Below are 22,075 nucleotides of genomic sequence, written 5' to 3'. Positions count from 1 at the left end.
AAATCACTTTATACATGGACCCACACATGCTAATTAGTTTGTAATAACAACTCACAAGTTCATTAAACCTCAAATACCTTCGGGGATACTCTGTCATCCTGTGTTTGTTTAATTAAATCATGCAAATAATTAATAATATTTTATTGTTTTGATTGGTATTGATCGATTTTGACAGGTAATTTTTACATATAGATTTACTAACGAGCCTTCAAAAAGCGTTCGGAATTCGGTGTTGACAGGGTTCGGTTTTTTCAGGTTAGATTAACGTTAATTGATAGGGAGATTTTGTGGGACTTTGAAAATTGTTCGGTTTAAACTGAAATTCGGTTTTATCAGGGTTCGGTTTACCCAGGTTTCACTGTATATGTTTTTAATTGAATTTAATTCTTCAAAATAGATACTCCACATTGGTATTAGTCACATGGCAAACTGGTTTTAATGTCATCAAAGATACAAAATATAATAAATAAACAATATGCAACAAGTAAGTTATTCAACAATTAACAGAAATATTTTTTTGTAAAAGCACTAGCATTTTCTTTTCACAAAAAAGAATTTCATAAGGTTACATTTTTTTAATAAAAATGCTTGTTGTAGTGTAGATATTATTTTACTATTAATACATGAGTTCTTAAAATAAGATTATTAAGAGGGACATGGTTAATATATCTTTTCCTTTCTATCCACATGTTCTATTTTACAAATTAATTCATTCAAATATATATATGTAGAGGCAATTAAATAATGAACAAATGTTATTTATCACAGGCTAATTAAGGAAGACATGCATGTGCAGAAAAGGTGAAGCTCAAAAACACATATTTTACATGTAATAATGCATAATAAATTCAAATCTGTCCAGGAAATATGTATAAATTGTCTTGAAAATATTCTGATTTTATCAGAGTTTTTTCAAGTTTAATGAACTATTTATTATAGTAATCTTGTATTCTTTAATTTATTTGATTTGAATTAACTATTAATCACATAAAGACATACATTGGAAAAAACTAATTGAAAGGGTCTGTAGCAATGGATACCATGTACAATTAGAGGACTGCCAACAATAACAAATATAAAGATGAATATGAACCTAAATAGCAGCAAATATATCATTTTCACCAAATCAAATTGCAATTTCTCAAAATCTAATAATAGAGCTTTTTTTCTTAAAAGAAGAATGTTGTCAATGGCACAAAAGCCCCAGCTCAAGCATTTCAAGCCTTGCAATTTTCCAAATTATTTAGGGAGCTTCCTCTTTTACAGTAACTGACTACATTAATATTATTCAAACTCTCTCTGCATGTTGTGGCTATTAGCATTGTTTAAGAGTTTCATAAAATTTACATGCAGCAAACTTCAAGTTTTAAAAAACACAGAAACGAAAAGATTCACAATTGTCAAGGTTATAAAGGGGCATCACTCTTTGAACAGTAAGTGCATCGCTGCCCAAATTGGAACTCTATCTGTGATTTTTTATTTTAACATTATGTTTGAGTTTCCTTTTTGCATGAGGCAAGTTATGAAGGGGCATAACTGTAGACTAAGTGACTCACAGTCCAAATTCGAACTCAGTCTGTGAGTCGTGATTACATATACATCATTCATACTTAATCAGCAAAAACAAATTTAATAGATTTGTATCATTCAAACTACAATTTTTACAGCCAGATGTTATAAAAAAAAATTAAGAAAAAATATTCTTCAAATATTTTTTTGGAAATTGCAATTAAACTTAAAATATGCATCTTTATTTTGCTGGTTTTTAATAAAAACATAAGTACCACCTTATTATGTTCATGATGTTAACTTTGCAATAACAAAAAAAAAAAGAGATGGAGATATTAAAATAAATCAGAAATTTGAATCGTCTACCATTTACCAATTATAAGACCTCAAAATCTGTTTTTCTAATCATGACATTTGTAAAATTTAACTAAAGAATAAATGTAGGATTACAATTAACGACCCTGATAACGTCTTAAAAAAGGCAATTAGTATTTCATTATCATTGTGATTATGCAGCATCAAAGCAGTTTTCATTAACAAAATTTACAGTAGATAAATTGTCTTTTTGATTATCATGTGATCACAAAAGCCATGAAAGCAAATAAATTTGGTTGCATGATTACTTAGGAACCTTCAAAAACCCAGTTATATATTCTAAATAAGTCTACACTTGCCAACTTTTTATTCTTTATATTGGTTAAACCAGATTTTACTGCAATTTACACATTGCTGTCAACATAATGGAATTTTATGAGACTGTGACAAGTTAGAGGTTTAGCCAGCTTTAAAACCAGATTTAATCCACCCTTTCTTTATAAAAAATATCTGTACCAAGTAAGAAATATGACATTTGTTATCCATTCAGTTGATGTGTTTAAGCTTTTGATTTTGTTATTGATTAATGACTTTCTATTCTAATTTTCCTCAGTTAACATTTTTTTTTTACTTTTTACTTCTCCTAATTCAAAGGCGATCAATTTCATTTAATTTGCTATAGATTTTGAACAAAACAATAAGTGTAAACAAGTTGTACTTTTCTGAAATAAATACTTCTCAAATTACTTCATGTTTAGTAGAATTTATTTAACAATTAATGATTTGTTTACTAAAATGTAGCAGTCACAAAAATTTTAATTTGAAAATTCATTTTTCCCTTTTGTTCAATTTTTACTTTTGAATCAATTCTATTCAAATGTGCAGATATGAAACCTTAATAAAATATCGTGAATAAGCAGTAAACTATAATAAATTATTACTGCAAAGTATCATTATCTCTTGACTTTCTCCCTTCTTTAACTCCATCCCATACAAAAAAAAACAAGTATGTTCTGTAAAAATTACTTCAGGTACATGGTTTTTATTATTCACAAAGTGGGATTCATGTCTAAAATTGCATTTTTTTTTGCCTAGTTTTGCAGTCTTTCATTTATACCTGTCTCAGAACTTGATTGGTTCAAGCATTAACTTTTGTAATTCTTAAACTTGGTAAGAAACAAAGGTTTTATTGATTTTATGGTTCACCAAGCTAACAAGAATGTATGTTTCATTTCAAAATTATTTGTACACAAGTATATTGTCTGTAATATTCCAATAAAATAGTAATAACAAAATATCATATAATAATATTTGAAAGAGTAAGCTATCTAAATACCTATCCTAATATAAGACATTCCTCAGTTACAAGGCTAATTGTATATAATTTACAAATAATTTAAATTGCCTTTTAAGTATACCATTTGCTTAATACATCTGACATAATAACAGATCTAGTAGATATAAGTCAAGCTGCCAAAGAACAATTCTATAACAAAACAAATTTCTCTAGTCACATAACAAAATAACTTATGTCTCAGATTGTTGATCTTTGAACCTAATCTCCCTGTCAATTTCTTTAATTCTGTGATCTATAAAGTCTCTTGTAGCAGGAGGGAAATCTATGTGATTACCCATTAAACAATCAAACGTAAACCAAACATCTGATGGTCCAGCAAAGGTTTTGTTATTGGTATTTAGTTTAAGGAGGTTTTCTACACGTATACTGGATTCTCCACTGAGAAATTTAGAGTAGTTTGTGCCTTTTTGCTTCAGCTGGTTGATGAACTCATTGTTTAGCTTTTCTACATTGCCTCCATTTTGTCTGGCTTCCTGTAATATATGAAAGAACAAACAATTGTTTTGAAATGCTTTATAAATACTTGAACAAGCATGTTATTCATTTATTCAGTGGTTCTTGTTTGTTGCTGTGTAACATCATTTATAAAATTAGGTCGTAATTTTTCTCGTTTGAATTGTTTTCAATGTGTCATTTTAGAACCTTTAATTGCTGACTATGCAGTTTGGATTTTGCTCATTATTGAAGGCCATACAGTGACCTATAGTTGTTAACAGCTCTGGTTGTTAATTTCTGTTTCATTTGCAATTGGTCTCATGTGGATGGTTGTCTGAAAGGCAATCATTCCACATCTTCTTTTTTGTAAGTGCATGTTTAGGTAATCTTTCAGTGACATTTCTGACACATTTTACATATCCAGGATAGTTGAAGAAAGTTATCAAAATTTTAAAAACTTTAACCACCATCATCACAGAGTGAATGTAATGTTAACTTGCAGAAATGACTAAGACCATTTATAAGTAAAATACAGATAAACAGGAATTATTTTTTACAAAATTTACTTCTGGATAACATTTTCTGATCATAAACAAGCTTTTGTCCAAGTTTGGTAGAAATCCAGGGTAGTTTAAGAAAATTATTTAAATTTCAAAAACTTTAACCACAGACATGACAGAGTGAATATTTGTGGACACCGCTGATGGAATGTAGGATATGTCTTGCTTTTTCGACAAAAGTTGAAGGCTCAACAAAAAAAACCTTTTGATTATAACTGATAACAGTACCTTTATTGCAAGACAAAATTCCTTCAGCATCTTTGAAGCATTACCCCAGTAATCTTGACAAAAATGCACCCGTTTCAATATAAGACTTTTGGTTTTCACACAGACAGCCAGAAAGTCACACCAAGGTAACTTTGAGACACCCATCTGACCTTGTATCTGGGCCATATAATGTCTAGGTATGCCATGAGGAGCATTTTGTCCATACAGTGAGAATACAGGTGCTTTAAATTCACACAGACCAACTGGTTTCCTTGTATTATCTAAAACAACAGCATCAGGAGATACTCCAACTAAACCTTCTAAGTAATCTCCCTTTGATGGTATCCAAAATCCAGTTTCTCTTGTCTGGTTTCCTGTTAAAATCTGGTACATTTCACTAATGACAACTTCCATGTTGAGACCATGTTGAGCTGAACTAGATGTCTCTTCTTCCTCTTCTTCTGTGAGGTAATAAACAAGAAAGTCATATGGTTTACCTCGACCAACACCCAAAGCTTCACCAAAGTTTGAAGCTGTCAGCTGGACAGATTTTCTCAATTCAAACCATTTTGATGACCTCTGTTGTACATGAATTTCCATTATAGCAGTTTCATTTAAATATGTATGCTCATATTTGTTTCATTCAATGTGGGTTTCTAGGTGGTATAAAACTGAAAACAAAAACAATGATATTAAATACATGTACATGTATGTTAGAACAAATGAAGAAATATATATACATCATCTACATCCTGCAAATATTGCACTGATATGTATGATATTAGTTTATGAACATCAGTATAAACACTTTGTAATTTGTCTTACATTTTGGCATTAAATATTGTGTTCAGGCTTTCACTTTCTCACATTCATCTGACATGATGTGTTCATGGCATTTAGAGTAAAAGCAGCAAAAAATTATCAAAATAGCTTTGATTTGACCTCTTCCATTGTCTTCATCATGTTCATTGATATTTTGGCTAAAAAAAGTGTTTTACAAACACATTGATGTGTGTAAAATATTTTTTTTTGGTACAGCAGTTGCTCATACATATTTTGACCAAATTGCCTATTTTGGTAAAATATGTAAATTTTCATATGTCTGACTCTACAATACATTTTGTACATGCAATACATGCTCTATGACCATGATTGTGATGACATCATTAGACAAATTGTCCAGATTTTATTAACCTGTTCATCCAACACTTTATGGATTATATTTGTATTATAGCTGCCAACTTTATTTAAGGAGGAAGCCAGAATACTTGTAGAACTGGTTGACCTTAAATACTGTTAAATATGCATTAAACTTGCAATCCTAGCAAGTCAATGACTGAGGATCAAAGTCGAACAGAAGTAAGTGTTCAAACTCATTATCTCACATACATTAAATGCAAATACCATACAATTACATCTACTTCACCTACAGTGTATATGTCAACAATATTGAAAACTGATATAATTATAGATATATAGATTCTTACACTGCAACAAGTGTATTACGATATTTCTCCACTCGAGACAGTTAAATTTTATTATTTAAAGCGCGAGGCTTGCCGAGCCCTTTAAATAATAAAATTTAACTGTCGAGAGTGGAGAGATATCGTAATACACGAGTTATAGTGTCGGAATCTGTTTCTCTAATGCTTTTTATCGTTTTTTTTTCGAAGATTTTCAGAAAATTGTGCTCTTTATATGCGACGTCATCAGGCAAGGTCGCCTTTTTTCATGACGTCACAATAGGAAAATTGAGAAGAAAACAAAACATTTTGACGTCATAATCAAATTTCGACTAATCATTTGCCGAGAACAGATTTTTCACTAGTGAGGAGAAATATTTTTCTCACACCGGTCAGGAAATGTGAAAATAGCACAAAAATTAGAGAAAATGGTTAAACATGTTAAAAGTTCTATGCAATATACAGTAAGGGGACTTATTGAAATAAGTGATTTTTAAATCACTTATTTGAGAAGCAAATTCAAAGTTTTGTCACAAATTGTGATTTTGTAGTTTTACCAAAATTTTAAACACAGATTTAAATATCTTTTCATTAGTAAAATTGAAAAAAAAATGAAATTTTGGCTTCTTTTAAGTAGCAAGGTTTATGCCTTTGATGCTATCATTTAGCTGCAAATTCTATTTTAGTTGAACAAATGCTGTAATGGCTTTACATAATGAACTGAAACTTTCTTAACAGATTTTTCCCAGCAGTGGGAGTATTTTTCCTGTAAAGTGAAGGGTTTCATCTTTCAGATTATTTAATAAAATTCTATATATATATATATATAGCTACTGTTCGCGATAAAAATTTCACTGTTCGGGGATGTTGAAATTAGTGGGGGTTATTAAAATAATGATACTTAAAAAAGTGATTTTTGGGTTGGAAATTGAGGTATGATACTTAAACAAGTGATTTTTATGTCATTATCTTAGATTCAGTACAAGGTCATCACCTGAAATGACCTGGTCATCCTAGACAACACAGATGTTGGTTCTGATAAGTTTAGAAACATAATTAGTCCCTGGATCATTAGCATTCTATATTTAAAGCAGCTTTAAGCTACAGTAAAATTAAATCACTTCTTCTAGTGATTATTTTGTACTACTTAAATAGGTGATTATGAAAGAAAGACAACTCTTACTTCCAACCTTTATGGAAATAATGTTACTTGAATCAGTGATTTAGAAAATCACTCATTTTCATTTGAGTAAGTTCCTTGACTGATATACACATATCGCTGTGGTGTTGCTTATATGACTTTCTTTTTATAAACTTCTGCAAGGCCTAAATTATATATCCTTGATTTTCAACCAACTTAATTACTTTTAAAAACATATCCTTGATTTTCAACCAACTTTTAACAACATCATGAACATATCCATGTTATCCTTGAATTTCATCCAACTTTTTTATCATGTTTATAAACGAGGGGGTTGAAAATAAAGAAAACTGAAGAAATCAAGATATTACTGGTAATAAACATGATAAAAAAAAATATTATTGTTTTTGGTCTGAGAAAGAATCATTAAGGTTATAACCACAACACATGCTTAAGGGGACCCTTAACTTTATATGTTTAAAAAAAGAATATTTCTAAAATACAGAGTATAGCATGTACATGTACAATGTATCAAATATCAAATATTGAGGAACTGCAAATTTCTAACAGTATCTTCTATTTTAACCAGTAACTAGTGCCCTCAATTCTCATTGATAAAGTCCCATACATGATATATGAAAGATCAATGTAGTATAAATTTATCAGGGTTTGAAAGGGAGGTAATTTTGCCATACACTTATTTTCAGAGGAGAATATATGATATACATGATATGCAGCTGTATCACAAAAGTGTTAACAAGGGAATAGAAATATGGTCATCCCTTGGTCTTCTTCTAGCAGCTGATAGTCAAAAGTGGGCATCTGTTTGAATTTGTAGCCACCACAACATGATCAAGTCAGACTGAGGACCATAAATCCAGTGCCAAGTGAATAATGAGATAGCCACACTCTCTCCATGTAGAAACCCTTGTAACAACTCTTTCAGGGGTTTAGTAAGTAGCTAGTCCAAATAAGTATGACTTCTTGAAAGGCTACTATATCTTTTGCTTCAAAATGACGCCTTACTCTGCAAGAGGGTAGTAATGACAAATAACAGTTAAAATTCTTGCCGAATGATTTAAGGTAATTTTTGGTGCTTGACGATAAAATGTACACTTTCTTTAAAACAATAAAAAAATATGACTGTTAGTGTTTTGATGCATCAAGTTAATTTTTTTCCAAACATGACGCTAACGACATTAATTTGAGACCTTTTACGATACAGTGACAATACATTTGCAATAAGGACATTTTGACAAATCAATTTGTTGCTAACGTTCGGTAGCTGAAAAATTATCATTTGACGCCTGACGGTAAAGAGCATTACTACCCCCTTTAATGCATCAAAGCAAAAAGTATTTATAAGGCCGAGAAAAAAAAGATCTGTGTTTCCGGTAACCCGACCGACCCTGTTTTTTTAGCCCCGACCCTAACTTTTTTATTGGATCTTCCAAAAAAAAAAAAAAAAAAATTTATCAACCGACCCTGTTTTTGACACAGGCTTCTGATAGATGACATAATATTTTTTCTCTCTTGCTTCCTCTTGCATAGAAAGCCAGTAAAACATTTTATTAATGTCAAAAGGTATTCCAAATAGGTTAAAATCCAAGAAATTTGCACAGCAGGTGCTTAAAAACATTGCAAATGGCACACTTCCGGTTTTTGAAACTAATTACGGATCCGGACTTGGAAAAAACATGATAATTTTCCGGATTTCATTTACGATGTCAAAAAAAAAAAAAAAAAAAAAAAAAAAGAATTCCGACCTACCGACCCTATTTTTCAAAATTATGTTACCGGAAACACATATCTTTTTTTTTTAGGCCTAATAGCTTTCAAGATGACCTAATTATTTGCTAAATTTTTGTACCTATCCATGTCATTTCTTATAATAAGAAGAACCTACATAAAGTACTCATTGTAAATACCGTTCTGAACGAATCCGGGTCCGTCCGCCCTGATTTCGGTTCGCCCTAGTTACAGTTCGCCCTAGTTCCGTTTCGCCCTGAGACCGTTCGCCCTGATACCTGTTCGCCCTGATTTTTATTTTTTATTATAGTGTTGTGTTGTGTTTATTTAATTGAATATGTTGAAGTCAGTCTACAATTTCGCCGAATATTTACGATTTTTATTTTTTAGTATAGTGTTGTGTTGTGTGTATTTAATTAAATATGTTGAAGTCGGTCTACAATTTCGCCGAATATTTACGATGTATTATGTTGTCTACAGCTAGCTGCTACTAGGTTATAAGTTCATGCCTAACAATTTGTACATCAGTGTTTTTACCCATCCAAGCTGACTATTTTATTTGAGAAAAATGTTATTTTCATTATTAATCCATGAAAGGCAATTCATATACCAATCAGTGATATCAAAGATTTCAAATCATACCTAATCAGCAATAAAAATTCAATCAACAGTAATTAAAAGTAATTATAAAATAAAGTGTAACAATGCAGCCAAGAATTTTATTTAATTAATATTCTGTATTTAACTGTTAATAGATATACATAAATTTTAATATATATAAATATATATTTCTTTCATTAATGTAACATATACATATCATAAATGAAAATAGGGCGAACGAACCCAGGGTGAACGGATTACCAGGGCGAACAAACTCAGTGCGAACGAACCTAGGGCGAACATGTAATCATGGCGAACGATCTCGATACCGTTCTGAACATGCATGAAATACTTGCAACTTGAGGTTTAATATTTAATCAACAAAATTATGTATCAACATGATCAATCAAACATTCCCAATTTGGCATATATTCATGATATTGTTTCAGTTTGGTGAACATGGTGAAAGAAAGGGGGGAAAATAAGATTTAGAAGGAAATTAAAACAAAAGAAAACATGTACACACATTGCATATTCATATAACTAATCTCTGACTGTCTCACTCACTCACTCACTCACAGTCTGAGACCTGTGTGTTCGATTATCATGATTATGAGCAGCCTCATCAGCAAGGTTATAATTTAAAAACAAAAAATTCACAACTCGTGCCAGGAACTTGGATACCACAGTCCACACTTTCAACTGTTAGCCTAGCAATTTTCAAAACCATTCAAATCTACAAGAAAATAAATCAAAGACGTGTGAATGTGAATGATATCATAACTAGTGTATAAATATAATAATAGTTACTTAAAGTCAACATAAAAATGATTAACACTAACTAATCTGTGACGTCAAAACTTTGTTCTTCTTTCGAAAGGAGGAAATAAAGAACTAAATCTGGTTCCCGGTTTGAGGATGCATTTTAAGACCTTCGAATTTACTGCAAGTACCAGATTTTAGAAGGTGTGAGAAGCATGGAACAGGACGATTTTGAGGAGGGTGAAATTTTGGATTCTGATGGAGATGACCAAAAAAATAAGGTTGTAATATGAACACATTTAATTGTTTTAAATGATACACACACTAAACAATAAGTTTAGCTTGCTCGTAGTGAAAAGAAACGTTGATAATACGTTGTTATTTTGGCTTTCGTCGTTTCGGTCTCGCAACCAGTTCGGTCACATAACCAGTTTGGTCACAGTCGATTCGGTCACAGTTTCTCGTATTTTATTAACACACACATATAGACACATAGATATATATATTCAATAATTAATGTTAGAAGTTTGTTGTGAAGGAATATTGCACAACAAAAAGTTATTTTTTCATATTTAGTTTTAAAAGTGTGTTTCTGCTCATGATACACCTTATGGCTATTCCCGGCAGACCCAAGAATATGTGCAGCTTGAACTATTGACGTCATATAATAATAACTTTTCCATTGTGGCGTCAGATATTTTGTATTTATATGACGTCAAAATTTTACGGGAACCTGAGTCAGGGGTGTGGAAATGCTATGCCCGACTCGCCCGACTCGTACATTTTAACACCCAGACAAAGTAATTATTTTTGTCTTGGTCGCCCGTGGACAAGTAAAATAATATACAAGACCATGAAGACAAAGTTCAAATTCAGCAAAAATATAGGATTAATTTCAAAACGTATAAAGATGTTTAATTTATGTAAAAGAAACCAATAATCAGCGAGTAAAAACATATATTTAAGTATAACAGACATGTGACAGAGTTGTCAAGCCGCAACTGGAGATTTGGAAATTTTCAGCTGGAGTTTGGGCTTCATAACTGGAGATTTTTAATCGACCTTTTATCGACGCACGCAATGTTTTTTTTGAGTGTGTTCAAACTGCATAGATCTTCTTTTTTTTGTTAACAAAGCAATGATTCCATACCTTTCAACACCTGCATAGCCATTTTTACTTGAAAAAAATAGATAATGGGTTTTCAAATATTTATTACTATGTATAGTTCAAGAGTAAGTGAATAGCCATGATACATAGTTGGCAAAAAGTATCTCTGCTTAAGCTTCATTGTCAACTTTTGGTACTACTACTAATCATGCTAGTAGCAGAAGGTGTTGAAATGATAAACATTTGTAGTTGGCATTTTGTTGGGTAGCTGTCTCCATATTTGGTCAAGTCATTTGGGCCACCATAGTCAACTTTGCATGAAGTGTAGTAAGCATGGTCTTGACCTTAGGTACTGGACTTGAACCACTTGAACTCAGATCTCCAGACAGAGTTGAATTTGGTAAGATAATTGGTCTATTTTATTTGCTGCTGAGTATTTGGTGATAACATACGGTTTGCATTTTGTCAAATATTCAAATTTTAGAGTTGTCCAAGGCTAACATACTCATATTTGTATTCCATTGGCTTGGATGTAATACATGCAATAAATATCATATTTGAGTTCATTTCATTTGTCTCTGAGATTCAGTTACTGATCCTTGCAGAATTGTTATCAACACTAGACAACAGCATCAAATTAATTAAATCATAAAGTCGTTGTTTATACAACTGATCTGTTGTCAGTATTTCACTTTTAATCATCCTGGTATGTGTCTTAAACTAGCTAGTTATCACCAGGTATTGCCAATTGTCTTTTATTGTTGTATACACAGTGTAATCCTTAACACCTTCATTGGTAACAGGACGCTAATTGCAGTTTTACTTTTGAAACAAAATCAAAACAGGAAATAGTGACTTCCGGTTTTCTCAGACTTTTCCCATATCAATTTCGAGTTTCTCGGACTTTTTCTCTGTCTGTAATAAAATTTTGTAAACAAAAATGTCTACTGAAATTTTCGAGGTTGACATGTTCAAAAGGCGGAAGATTTCAAATTTTAACGGGAGGGATCCAAAGAATCACATGTATGGTATAAACATCAATGGTCATGACGATAAATATTACATAACTCCGGAAATAGATTGATTACCAAAATGAGTAAAAATAAGTATGCAAACCCGAGTCGCGTCATATTGCATTGGCTTTGTCCATTGACCAGGGATCGTCGATTATGTGATATCCACTATTCACCGAAAGTGTCATTTCTTAGGATTTTGAATCGAGATTCACATTGATGAATACTTTTAAAATAAAACATCAGGCAAGCAAGACAAAAAGAATGACGAGTCAAGTCGAAAGCATGAAATGCAAACGGATATAGTTGTTAATGTCTGTGTCATTTTGGTCTTTTGTGGATAGTTGTCTCATTGGCAATAATACCACATCTTCTTTTTTATATGGTCAACAGTCAGGGGTACTACTTGTACAAGTGTATTTTATTTACTTGAAGAAGTAAAAAAAAATATACACAAAAAAGTAAATTTATAGGATACTTATACAAGTGAATTTTATTTACTTGTACAGGTTAAAAAAAAAATTGGCTTAGTTACGTCCCTTTGGCATTCAGAATTTTTTACTTGTATAAATAAAAAAATCATCCTTTCTTCTTTTCTTGAATTCTTAAGATTTCTTTGCTCTAATACAGTTTTAAATTGTGTACCTTTTACAGATGTCTTTACTAATCATTTAAGTGTAATTTCATGGACAATGAAAATCCCATTTGTCTGTTATCTTTATAACACTGCTCATTTACAAGCCCCAAAGGATATTGGATTGAGGCCAGGGAAGTTGTTACATGAATATCATTGCACATGATGCACTATCATCTTAGCTGAAAACTATATTGTGGAATGATTGGAAAAATAGAAATCAATAATCATGTTAACATTAATTTCACAACACACATGCATATATATGACAAAAATAACCACTTGCCTATAATTCATTACATCCACTTTAATGTATAAAAAACCATGGATACAACATAGTCCTGATATATATATATATATATAATGCTCCAAAAAGTGCATGCAAAATAATTCAAACAAATACTTATGGCCTGATTTATATACAACTTGGAAAAAAAAGACAATAAATAAATAACAAATATTATATACAGCAGCTAAAAGGATGTACTTTGACCTTTCATGTTTTTCTTTTACAAATTGTGACTTGGATGAAGAGTTGTTTCATTGACACTCATACCACATCTTCTTATATAGATCTATTAAACTAATGCAGATGTATTGATCATATAGGTTTCTTGCTAGATATATGCATTGTAGCATGTTCATGTATGTAATTTATCATTTTCCATGCATTCATTTCATTTCAATGATTTTCGTTTCAATTTGCAGGACAATGAAGAAAGTAAGAAATCATCATCTGAAGAAGAGGCTAGTGACAAGGAACCTGAGCCAGATCTTCTAGATACATATACTGTTATAACACGCCCATCTGATGCTGCTAATAACACGAATAATGCATATCGTCAGAGAAGTACATTGATGAGTAATAGTGACCATGACGATGACTCCTCTGCTTCAAGTGACGAAGACACTGATTTGTGGAAATTGAAAAAGTCAAAATATTTTTCTAATAAGACAGACAATAAAGATGTTCAATTGTCAAGTGTTATAAAGTCACCAATAAGGGCATCTACCAATGGTATTTCTCAAAATGGAGCAGTTTCAGGAAGAAATATAAACTTTAATTCAGGGGAAAAGCGCAAGCGGTCGAATAATGTTTGGGGCTCAGTTCTGACTGAACAATCTTTAACCCAAACCATGGGGTCAATAGGGGTTGAAAGGAAAGATCATGTTCTGAACAGTTATAGAGATGTTGAAGCGTACGATTATTTACAAGCCCATGAGGATGATAGACCTTTTGACGAAAAAACTAGTAAGAAACCAGACAGTGTGGACCCATTTCGGAAAGTAATTGACTCTGATAATGAAGAAGATAGTAATAAAAGAGGATATAAGCGACATAAAAAGCAGCATAACAAACCACATGATAACCAAAGTAATAAAAGACAGAAACGTTACCGTACTTGTAATCCAGCCGACAGTGATGAAATTGTAATTCAAACAATTGTTGAAAATTTGCACGAAAGAAAACCTCATCTCGTAGGTATGAAAGATTTGACTTGTGCCTACCCAGATGTATGTCTATCCAAAAAATATATAATCTTATCATCTTGGATTTGTATCAATATCCAATATAATATATATAAGGGGATTTAGTTTTAGAATTGCTTTAAACAAGGTGTTTACTGAAGTATCTCGCTTATCATGCTTACATGTATCATACACATGTATGCTACATACATCAGTCAGGGGTGCTACTTAAACAAGTGATTTCATGATCACCTATTTCAGTGAATTTTTATATTCAGTTATCACCTATTTAAGTGATTTTGGTGTTTTCTTTGATCTTCAAATGCTAATTTCATTGATTTTCCATATTTTCACAAACTTTTCTATAATTTTCCTACATAAATCAATTATCCCTTTATCTTTGGATATCAATTTCACCAGTGCGCTTTGCCAGTAAGTTAGTGCGCTAAAGCTTTTAAAAGTACCCTTGGGAATTGTTCTGTAATCAAATATTCATTAACTACTCTTACTATCAGACAAAGGTCAACAATATAAGGTGACCTGACTTGTTTTCTTTAGAATTAGAATGATTTATTTTAAGGTTATGTCCTGATCTACAAATTATTCCAGTTTTTGCATATTCAAATAAACTGTAAAAACTGGCAGGCTTATCAAGCAAATGACAATTTCTGCATGTACATAGTTGTTTTTTCAATGGAATTTTGGTCTTTTTATTAATAAAAAAATCAAGCTTGTGGGAAAAATATCCAAAAAATGTTATAAACACTTATTGAAGTGATTAAATTTTAACTTCTCAAATTACTTGTTTCAGTGATTTTGAAAAGTTTGTGCGAAAATTTTAAATATTTCACAGCCAAAATCACTCAAAGAAGTGATTTTGAAATCACTTGTTTAAGTACCACCCCTGACTGTACATGTACATGATTGTGTGCTGACAGTTTATCAACATGATCAAGGTTGCAATTGGTAAACTTGGCATCAGAACCTAAAAGTTAATTGCATTTCAAATTTTAGATGAACAATCACAAAATGAATTATTTTTAGTAGATTTTACATTCATGACATTATGTATTTGTCATAAATTTAAAGAACAAGTACCGATGGCTGAGTTTAATAAAAAGTATTTATATGAAGCATTGGTTCTTTAATTTAACATTAACATTCTCTAAATTTTAATCATAACTTGTTCCTATATGTCTTTAACTTGGTTTGTGTAAGTTAGGATATGAATAGACACAGAATTGGTTTTGCAAAATTAGTAAGGTATTACATTTACATGATGTTTTATGAATGAGTCAAAATCAATTTAACATTTTAATATTTATATATATATATATATATTTAAAAAAAATGATTTAAGAAATTAGTTATTCATTTCAGAGCGTATCCTAGGTGTGATTGGAAAAGAAAAGGCAATAGAGTTGATGTATGCTACAGAAGATATAGAAGAAGAAGGTGGTATGAAAACTTTTGTAAGTTAGAACAATTAAAACTCCAAATGTTTATTGGTCATTTTGTTTATAGCTCCTCATAAATACTGTTCATAGTCATGTACATGTGTTACACAGCATGGCACATGGATGTTTTCTTCAAGGTTTTGTATTGTGTAATTGAAAAGTAGCAATATTTTCCCTGCTGCATTGAAAATGTCTGGTCTACTTAAAAATGTTGTTTGTGTTCAAGACAATTTATAAATGTAATTACATTTTTCAAAATGGATTGTTTTTGTTGGTATATGCAAGGAAAGACACAAAGATCATGAAGATTCAAAGTCTATCAGTTTAGAAAAAGTAAAATCACAAAAATAATGAACTGTGAGGAAAATTCGAAACAGAAGGTCCCGAATTATGCTAATCAAATGGCAAAATCATAACCTCAAACACCTGTCATATTTCTGACTTGGTACAGACATTTTCTTCATGTGGAAAATGGTGGATTAAACTGAAGCGAGCTAAAAACATATATTTATTACAAACTGAACAGTAACTTTAATAACACTGTTTTAACAAAAGATTTTTCTAAATGAATGAAAATCGGCATCCACACAAATAGCTTAAATTTTATATAAACTAATTTTATTATTAATTGTAGGATGGGAAGAGAAGACGAACTCCAGGTGGAGTTTATATACAGCTAATTAAACAAGATAAACATATAACTAAAGATATGGTGGAGGAAATATTTGCCGAAGAACAAAAGAAATATCAAATGGAATTAAAAATAGAATCAAAGAAAAGGTTTGCAATTTTATGGTTGTTCTGTTAGTGAACACTTATTTCATGTATTTTGAAAGTTCATTAGACAGTAATAAAATTGAAATTGTAACAATGATGTAGAGGAATTGTTGAGTGAAACTTGATTGCTGATTTTCCCCTTGATTAATAAAAGAAATAAAAATTGTAACTATTGTTCTTCGTTCTGTTCCAGAAATAATTGTAGGGGCAAAGAGAGGCACTTTTTATCTTACTCCATAATGCTTAAAATTGTTTGATTATTTCCTATAAGCAAAAGATGTGCCTCTCATTTTATGAAATGACAAATGACACATTTAGGAGATAACTGTATTGTATTATAAGCTCCGACGGCATCAATTGGGGATTTGATGGTCGCAAATTAAGTTTACTGGCGACACGTTAGCGGAGACAGTAAACGGGTATTTGTGACCATCAAATCCCCAATTGATGCTGTCAGAGCTTAAAATACAATACAGTTATCTCCTCTCTAGTGAAACTGATAGAAAACAACGTTAAAACATGAATTTAAAATCTGTCATATGCCGTCTGCGCTTGCGCGTACGTCCCATATCATCAATTGTCAATTGATGCCATGTAAATAAGTGACGTTATCCAATCAAAATGAACATTACAAACGTTGTTGCATTAGAATTAATGTTATTATCAACCATGTCTGTGACAAGGGGGATAAATTATTTGTTCAAGAGTTATGTCCCTTAGATATGAATAATTAGAATTGCATGATAAGCATGATAAGTGCTATCATGTGTACAATTCTGGACAGATATTTATGAAATTTACGTCAAAGATTTATATCAGCAATATCTGGGACATGTTTGAAAATCAGTGCCTATTATCTATTTCTAAAAGAGTTATGTTTTGGAAATATTAATTACATGCTTTGTAAGCTCTCTCGAGCCTTCATTTTTGAGCTCACCTGGTCCTAAAGGGCCAAGTGAGCTTTTTTCATTACTTTTTGTGTGTTGTTTGTTAACTTTTACAAAAATCTTCTCCTTTGAAGCTACTGGGCCAAATTTAACCATACTTGGCCACAATCATTATTAGAGTATCTAGTTTAAAAAATGTGTTCGATGACCCCGCCAACCAACCAAGATGGCAGACATTGCTAAAAATAGAACATAGGGGTAAAATGCAGTTGTGTGCTCATATCTCTAAAACCGAAACAGTTAGTGCAAATTTGACTACATAAAATTGTTCATTAGGTCAAGAACTATCTACCCTGAAATTTTCAGACCATTCAGGCAATCAGTTGTTGGGTTGCTGCCCCTGAATTTGTAATTTTAAGAAAATTTTGCAGCTTTTGGTTATTATTTTGAATTTTATTATAAATAGAGATAACTGTAAACAGCAATAATGTACAGCAAAATAAGATCTAAAAATAAGTCAACATGAGCAAAATAGTCAATTGACCCCTTGAGTAGTAATTGCCCTTTATACATTTTACAGTCAATTTTTAAATATTTTCATAAATTTTTGTAAATTTTTACAAAATATTTTCCTCTGTAACTATTGGGCCAAATTGTTTATAGATATAGATAATTGTAATCAGCAAGAATGTTCAGTAAAGTAAGATCTACAAACACATCACAATCACCAAAACACAAATTTGTCAAAAACAATATGTGTCCTTAGTTTAATATGCACATAGACCAAGGTGAGCGACACAGGATCTAGTTTAAGATACATGTATTTATAAAAAGTTTTAAAACACTAAAAATAGATAATTTTTATGCCCCACCTACGATAGTAGAGGGGCATTATGTTTTCTGGTCTGTGCGTCCGTTCGTCTGTCCGTCCGTTTTCGTCCGTCCGTCTGTCTGTCTGTTCGTCCGTCTGTCCCGCTCCAGGTTAAAGTTTTTGGTCAAGGTAGTTTTTGATGAAGTTGAAGTCCAATCGACTTCAAACTTAGTACACATGTTCCCTATGATATGATCTTTCTAATTTTAATGCCAAATTAGAGTTTTTACCCCAATTTCACGGTCCACTGAACATGGAAAAGGATAGTGCGAGTGGGGCATTCGTGTACTGAGGACACATTCTTGTTTATAAGTAATTCTCTTTCACAGATAAATTATATGCAACAAGGGGACATTCAATTTGGAGCTCTGTTCTTTTATATTGGAATATTAAAACAGCCGCCAGGAAAAATGAGAATAATGTGACAAGATGTTAAATCACGTAGTTTTATAATTAGATGGCAAGTATGACACAACAAACACATATATAAATAAAATTCTATTATCCAATAAAAACTTGGGGAATTTAAATAATGAAGAGGTTTACCAATATTTAAGGATATAAGTTTAAGTTTTTGTTTTTTTGTAGACAAAGGGAAAAAAGAAGAATGATGAAAATGCTTCCCCAGAATCGTCTTCTGCAAAGTGGTAATAAAGGAAGAAAGGAGAAAAAAGGGGAAGCAAAGAAGGATATTGATGAAGGAGAAATGGAAACGGGAGATGTAGAAAAGAAATTAAATACAAGTAATGATGAGGACTTCTTGAACCAAGAGGAAGAACAATTAGATGTTATTCTTGGAGATGAAATGTCATGAAGAAAAAGAAGGGTTCATTTTTGTTTAATACCTTGCTAGCGCAGCCCAAATTCAAGATACAGATCCTAATGTGAACAATTGTCTTTAATTTTCAAGAGCCTGTTATCCATTTTCTGTGTAATTCCAAGAAATCTTCCTTTGAAACCACTAAACATGCTAAAGATAACTATATTTTTCGAATATTACTTTTAAACTATTTGTTGCATTATTTTTTTGGAAGATGCCTTCAACCAACTCAAATGGGAGAAATTTGAGATAAATTGAACATAAGGATAACACACAACTTTTGATCATAATTTCTCAGCAAAGCTTGCAATTTGCAAAGACATAATTTTAGGATATAACTCACTTATTCACTTAATAGACCTCTGGAAATTTTTCATGACTAATAATTATGAACACAATTGTTGGTGAAACAGAGTAGATCTATTCATAACGAAAACTTTGTTGCATAATACGAATAATTATATATTTAGTTTGATTGTACTTTCCCTTGTAAAAGGATTATCCCTCAAAAGGGTGGGTGTCTTATCACTACAAAGCATACTGAATATATATCATGAAGAGGTGCCAGGTGTCAAAAATACAGGTCCCATAAAACCTCTAGTTATACTATGTGATGATTTTGTATTGTTTATTTGTCTGTTGTATTAAGTATTTTTCTTTTATATTATATTAGAGAGCAGATTTCTATATGCTGTTATTGTTGTATGCATTTGTACATTACATTATAATAACTGGATTACAGAGTTCTTAATTTTTGAGGTTTTTTTTTTAATAAAGGGTAGAAAATGGCATGTTCTACTTTTTTACTTCAAAGTAATAATAACCAGTCTTTCTATGCCTGTCCCAATTCTGGAGCCTGTAGTTCAGTGGTTGATGTTAGTTCATGTCTGTCATTTTTTGTTTTTCGTAAATTGTTTTGTTATCAATTAGGCTGTTAGTTTCAATTTACCCCGGTAATTGTTTTATAGTTTTCATGTGGTGGCCTTTTATAGCCAACTCTACAGGATGATTTTCCTCATTGTTAAAGGCAGTACAGTTGCAAATAATGACTAGCATCCACTGTGTTTGAACTTTGGTGAATTGATGTCTCAATTTTAAAGTAAAAGACAAAATGTGATGATGTTTAAATTACTCTTGAAGGGCAGTTTTCAAAATGAATGCTTTTGATTTTGTATAATCCGTCTGAAATAATCTCTTATTTTGGTAACTGATTTTTGGATAAAACTGCTGCTGTCATCATATTATTATATGTAATAATACCTGTACCAAACACTGAATTATGTCCATATTAACTTTTTCACATAATGCAATTTTAACCATTTCTTGTAGAGATGCCATGTTATCTGTGCCTTTCTTTGCATTCTTACTTTAAATTTTGAATTCAAATTCTTTTTGTTCTCAGTCTGTAATGAATATTGTAATTAAAGGTAAAAGTATAGATTTTTTAGAATTTACACATGTTTTGTAATAAAATTTGCAATTGCAATTAAATCATCATTTTTAATATGTCTGCTTTAGCTAAAAATAATATTGAACAATGGCTCTGAGAAAGTGTTTTAATTTTTGGAGGCCAATTTGCCAGTTTCTACAATGTTTTTTTAAGTAAATGAACTAAAGGGTTTTATTTTTCTTGCATGTATTCATGCTTTTAGCCTCGGCATATGATAAATCAGGGGTTTATTGGTATTTTCAAAGGTATTGTATTACTTTGTCTATTTGTCTTGCAAATTCTATGATTTTTTGTTTGTTTGATATCTATTTACAGTTCAATAGAATCTTTCTGTGAAACTTGTATTGCTGTTTTCTGCTTTTTGTCTTGTTGTCTCTTAGACATGTTCCCATTTCAATTCTCAATTTTCTTTGTTTACACTGAAAACTATTTAGCTAGAATGAACAACAAAAGAGAGACTGCACCATGAGACACGTCTACATAGTACATGTATATATCACAAAATAGAAAAACATGTTACTATTTAAAATTCAAAAGAATGGTTTTTTATTGGCATATATATTTTGTGATCAATTACTTTGATAGAGCTACTTTTATAAGCAGAAAAGCCAGGCTTTCAATGCACGTATCTGGCTAATCAACAAACTGTTTTATTTTGGAAAATTATAAGGTTTTTTGCACATTCTTTATTTTTTTTGGATAGTATTTTTTAATATACCTCAGTTCACTCCTTTTAGCATTACAGTAAGACAAATATGGAGGGTCTCAATGAACAATTTGGAGTATTTTTGCAATCATTTCTAATCTGAAGGGAGATCATAATTATAGAATGATCCTTATGCTAAGGATTCCACCTCATCTTGAAGATTAAACAAAATATTTATACTTATACTTCACTTATATAGATTTGGAAAGCTATGCTAGATAAGTTCTTAAAACAATCATGACAATCAGCAATATATATATACCTGTTCATTATTGAGCAACTTGAGTAAAAATAGTGTTTGTACTTGAATATTGAGTATATACTCTTGAAATAAAGATTATAATTATTATTATTATAGTATATATTGATAACAGTAAAATTATAATACAATAGAATTTTGTAAATTGCAGGCTGTGAATTTAATATAGCTGAAATTATTTGTATATTGGATACCAATTCTTTTATATAAGCATTCCTTCTCAATGTGAATGACTTAGAGATCTAGAAAAAAGTATTTACTTCGTTTAAAATTTGTAAGATGTAGATTTATTTGTATGATTTTCATTTATTGAATAAAAATCTTAAAATTGTATGATTCTATGCAGATTACTGGTACTGATAATGGTTTTAAATCATACTCTATGGCATCAACACCTTGAAAATAAAATAAAATTGAGAATGGAAATGGGGAATGTGCCAAAGAGACAACAACCCGACCATAGAAAAAAACAACAGCAGAAGGTCAGATATGGTAGACATGTTTCTCTATTCTTACTCTAGTCAA

At 31.0% G+C, this 22,075-nt stretch overlaps 2 protein-coding genes across 7 annotated transcripts; one reads left to right on the top strand and one right to left on the bottom strand.

Moving 5' to 3' along the window:
- Positions 1-363: 363 nt before the first annotated feature.
- LOC143072298 (uncharacterized) lies at positions 364-10,259 on the bottom strand. 6 transcript variants are annotated; one of them, XM_076247167.1, is made up of 3 exons: positions 10,179-10,259; positions 4,405-5,054; positions 364-3,654 (listed from the first exon to the last, which is right to left on the bottom strand). In XM_076247167.1, the coding sequence occupies exons 2-3, from the start codon at positions 4,981-4,983 to the stop codon at positions 3,352-3,354; spliced, it is 882 nt and encodes a 293-aa protein (XP_076103282.1). In that variant the 5' UTR covers positions 4,984-5,054; positions 10,179-10,259; the 3' UTR covers positions 364-3,351. The 6 variants fall into 6 exon arrangements, with proteins under 6 accessions (XP_076103282.1, XP_076103280.1, XP_076103281.1 ...); XM_076247165.1 differs by lacking the exon at positions 10,179-10,259 and adding an exon at positions 9,908-10,017; XM_076247166.1 differs by lacking the exon at positions 10,179-10,259 and adding an exon at positions 9,916-10,006.
- LOC143072297 (phosphorylated adapter RNA export protein-like) lies at positions 10,226-21,883 on the top strand. The gene is made up of 5 exons (XM_076247161.1): positions 10,226-10,379; positions 13,562-14,336; positions 15,704-15,795; positions 16,415-16,560; positions 18,904-21,883. The coding sequence occupies exons 1-5, from the start codon at positions 10,314-10,316 to the stop codon at positions 19,127-19,129; spliced, it is 1,305 nt and encodes a 434-aa protein (XP_076103276.1). The 5' UTR covers positions 10,226-10,313; the 3' UTR covers positions 19,130-21,883.
- The last annotated feature ends 192 nt before the right edge of the window (positions 21,884-22,075 follow it).

Source organism: Mytilus galloprovincialis, chromosome 4 (genome assembly GCF_965363235.1).
Source record: "Mytilus galloprovincialis chromosome 4, xbMytGall1.hap1.1, whole genome shotgun sequence".
Taxonomy (NCBI): domain Eukaryota; kingdom Metazoa; phylum Mollusca; class Bivalvia; order Mytilida; family Mytilidae; genus Mytilus; species Mytilus galloprovincialis.
The sequence above is the reverse complement of the archived record's forward strand: the minus strand, read 5'-3'. Positions and strand labels throughout refer to the sequence as shown.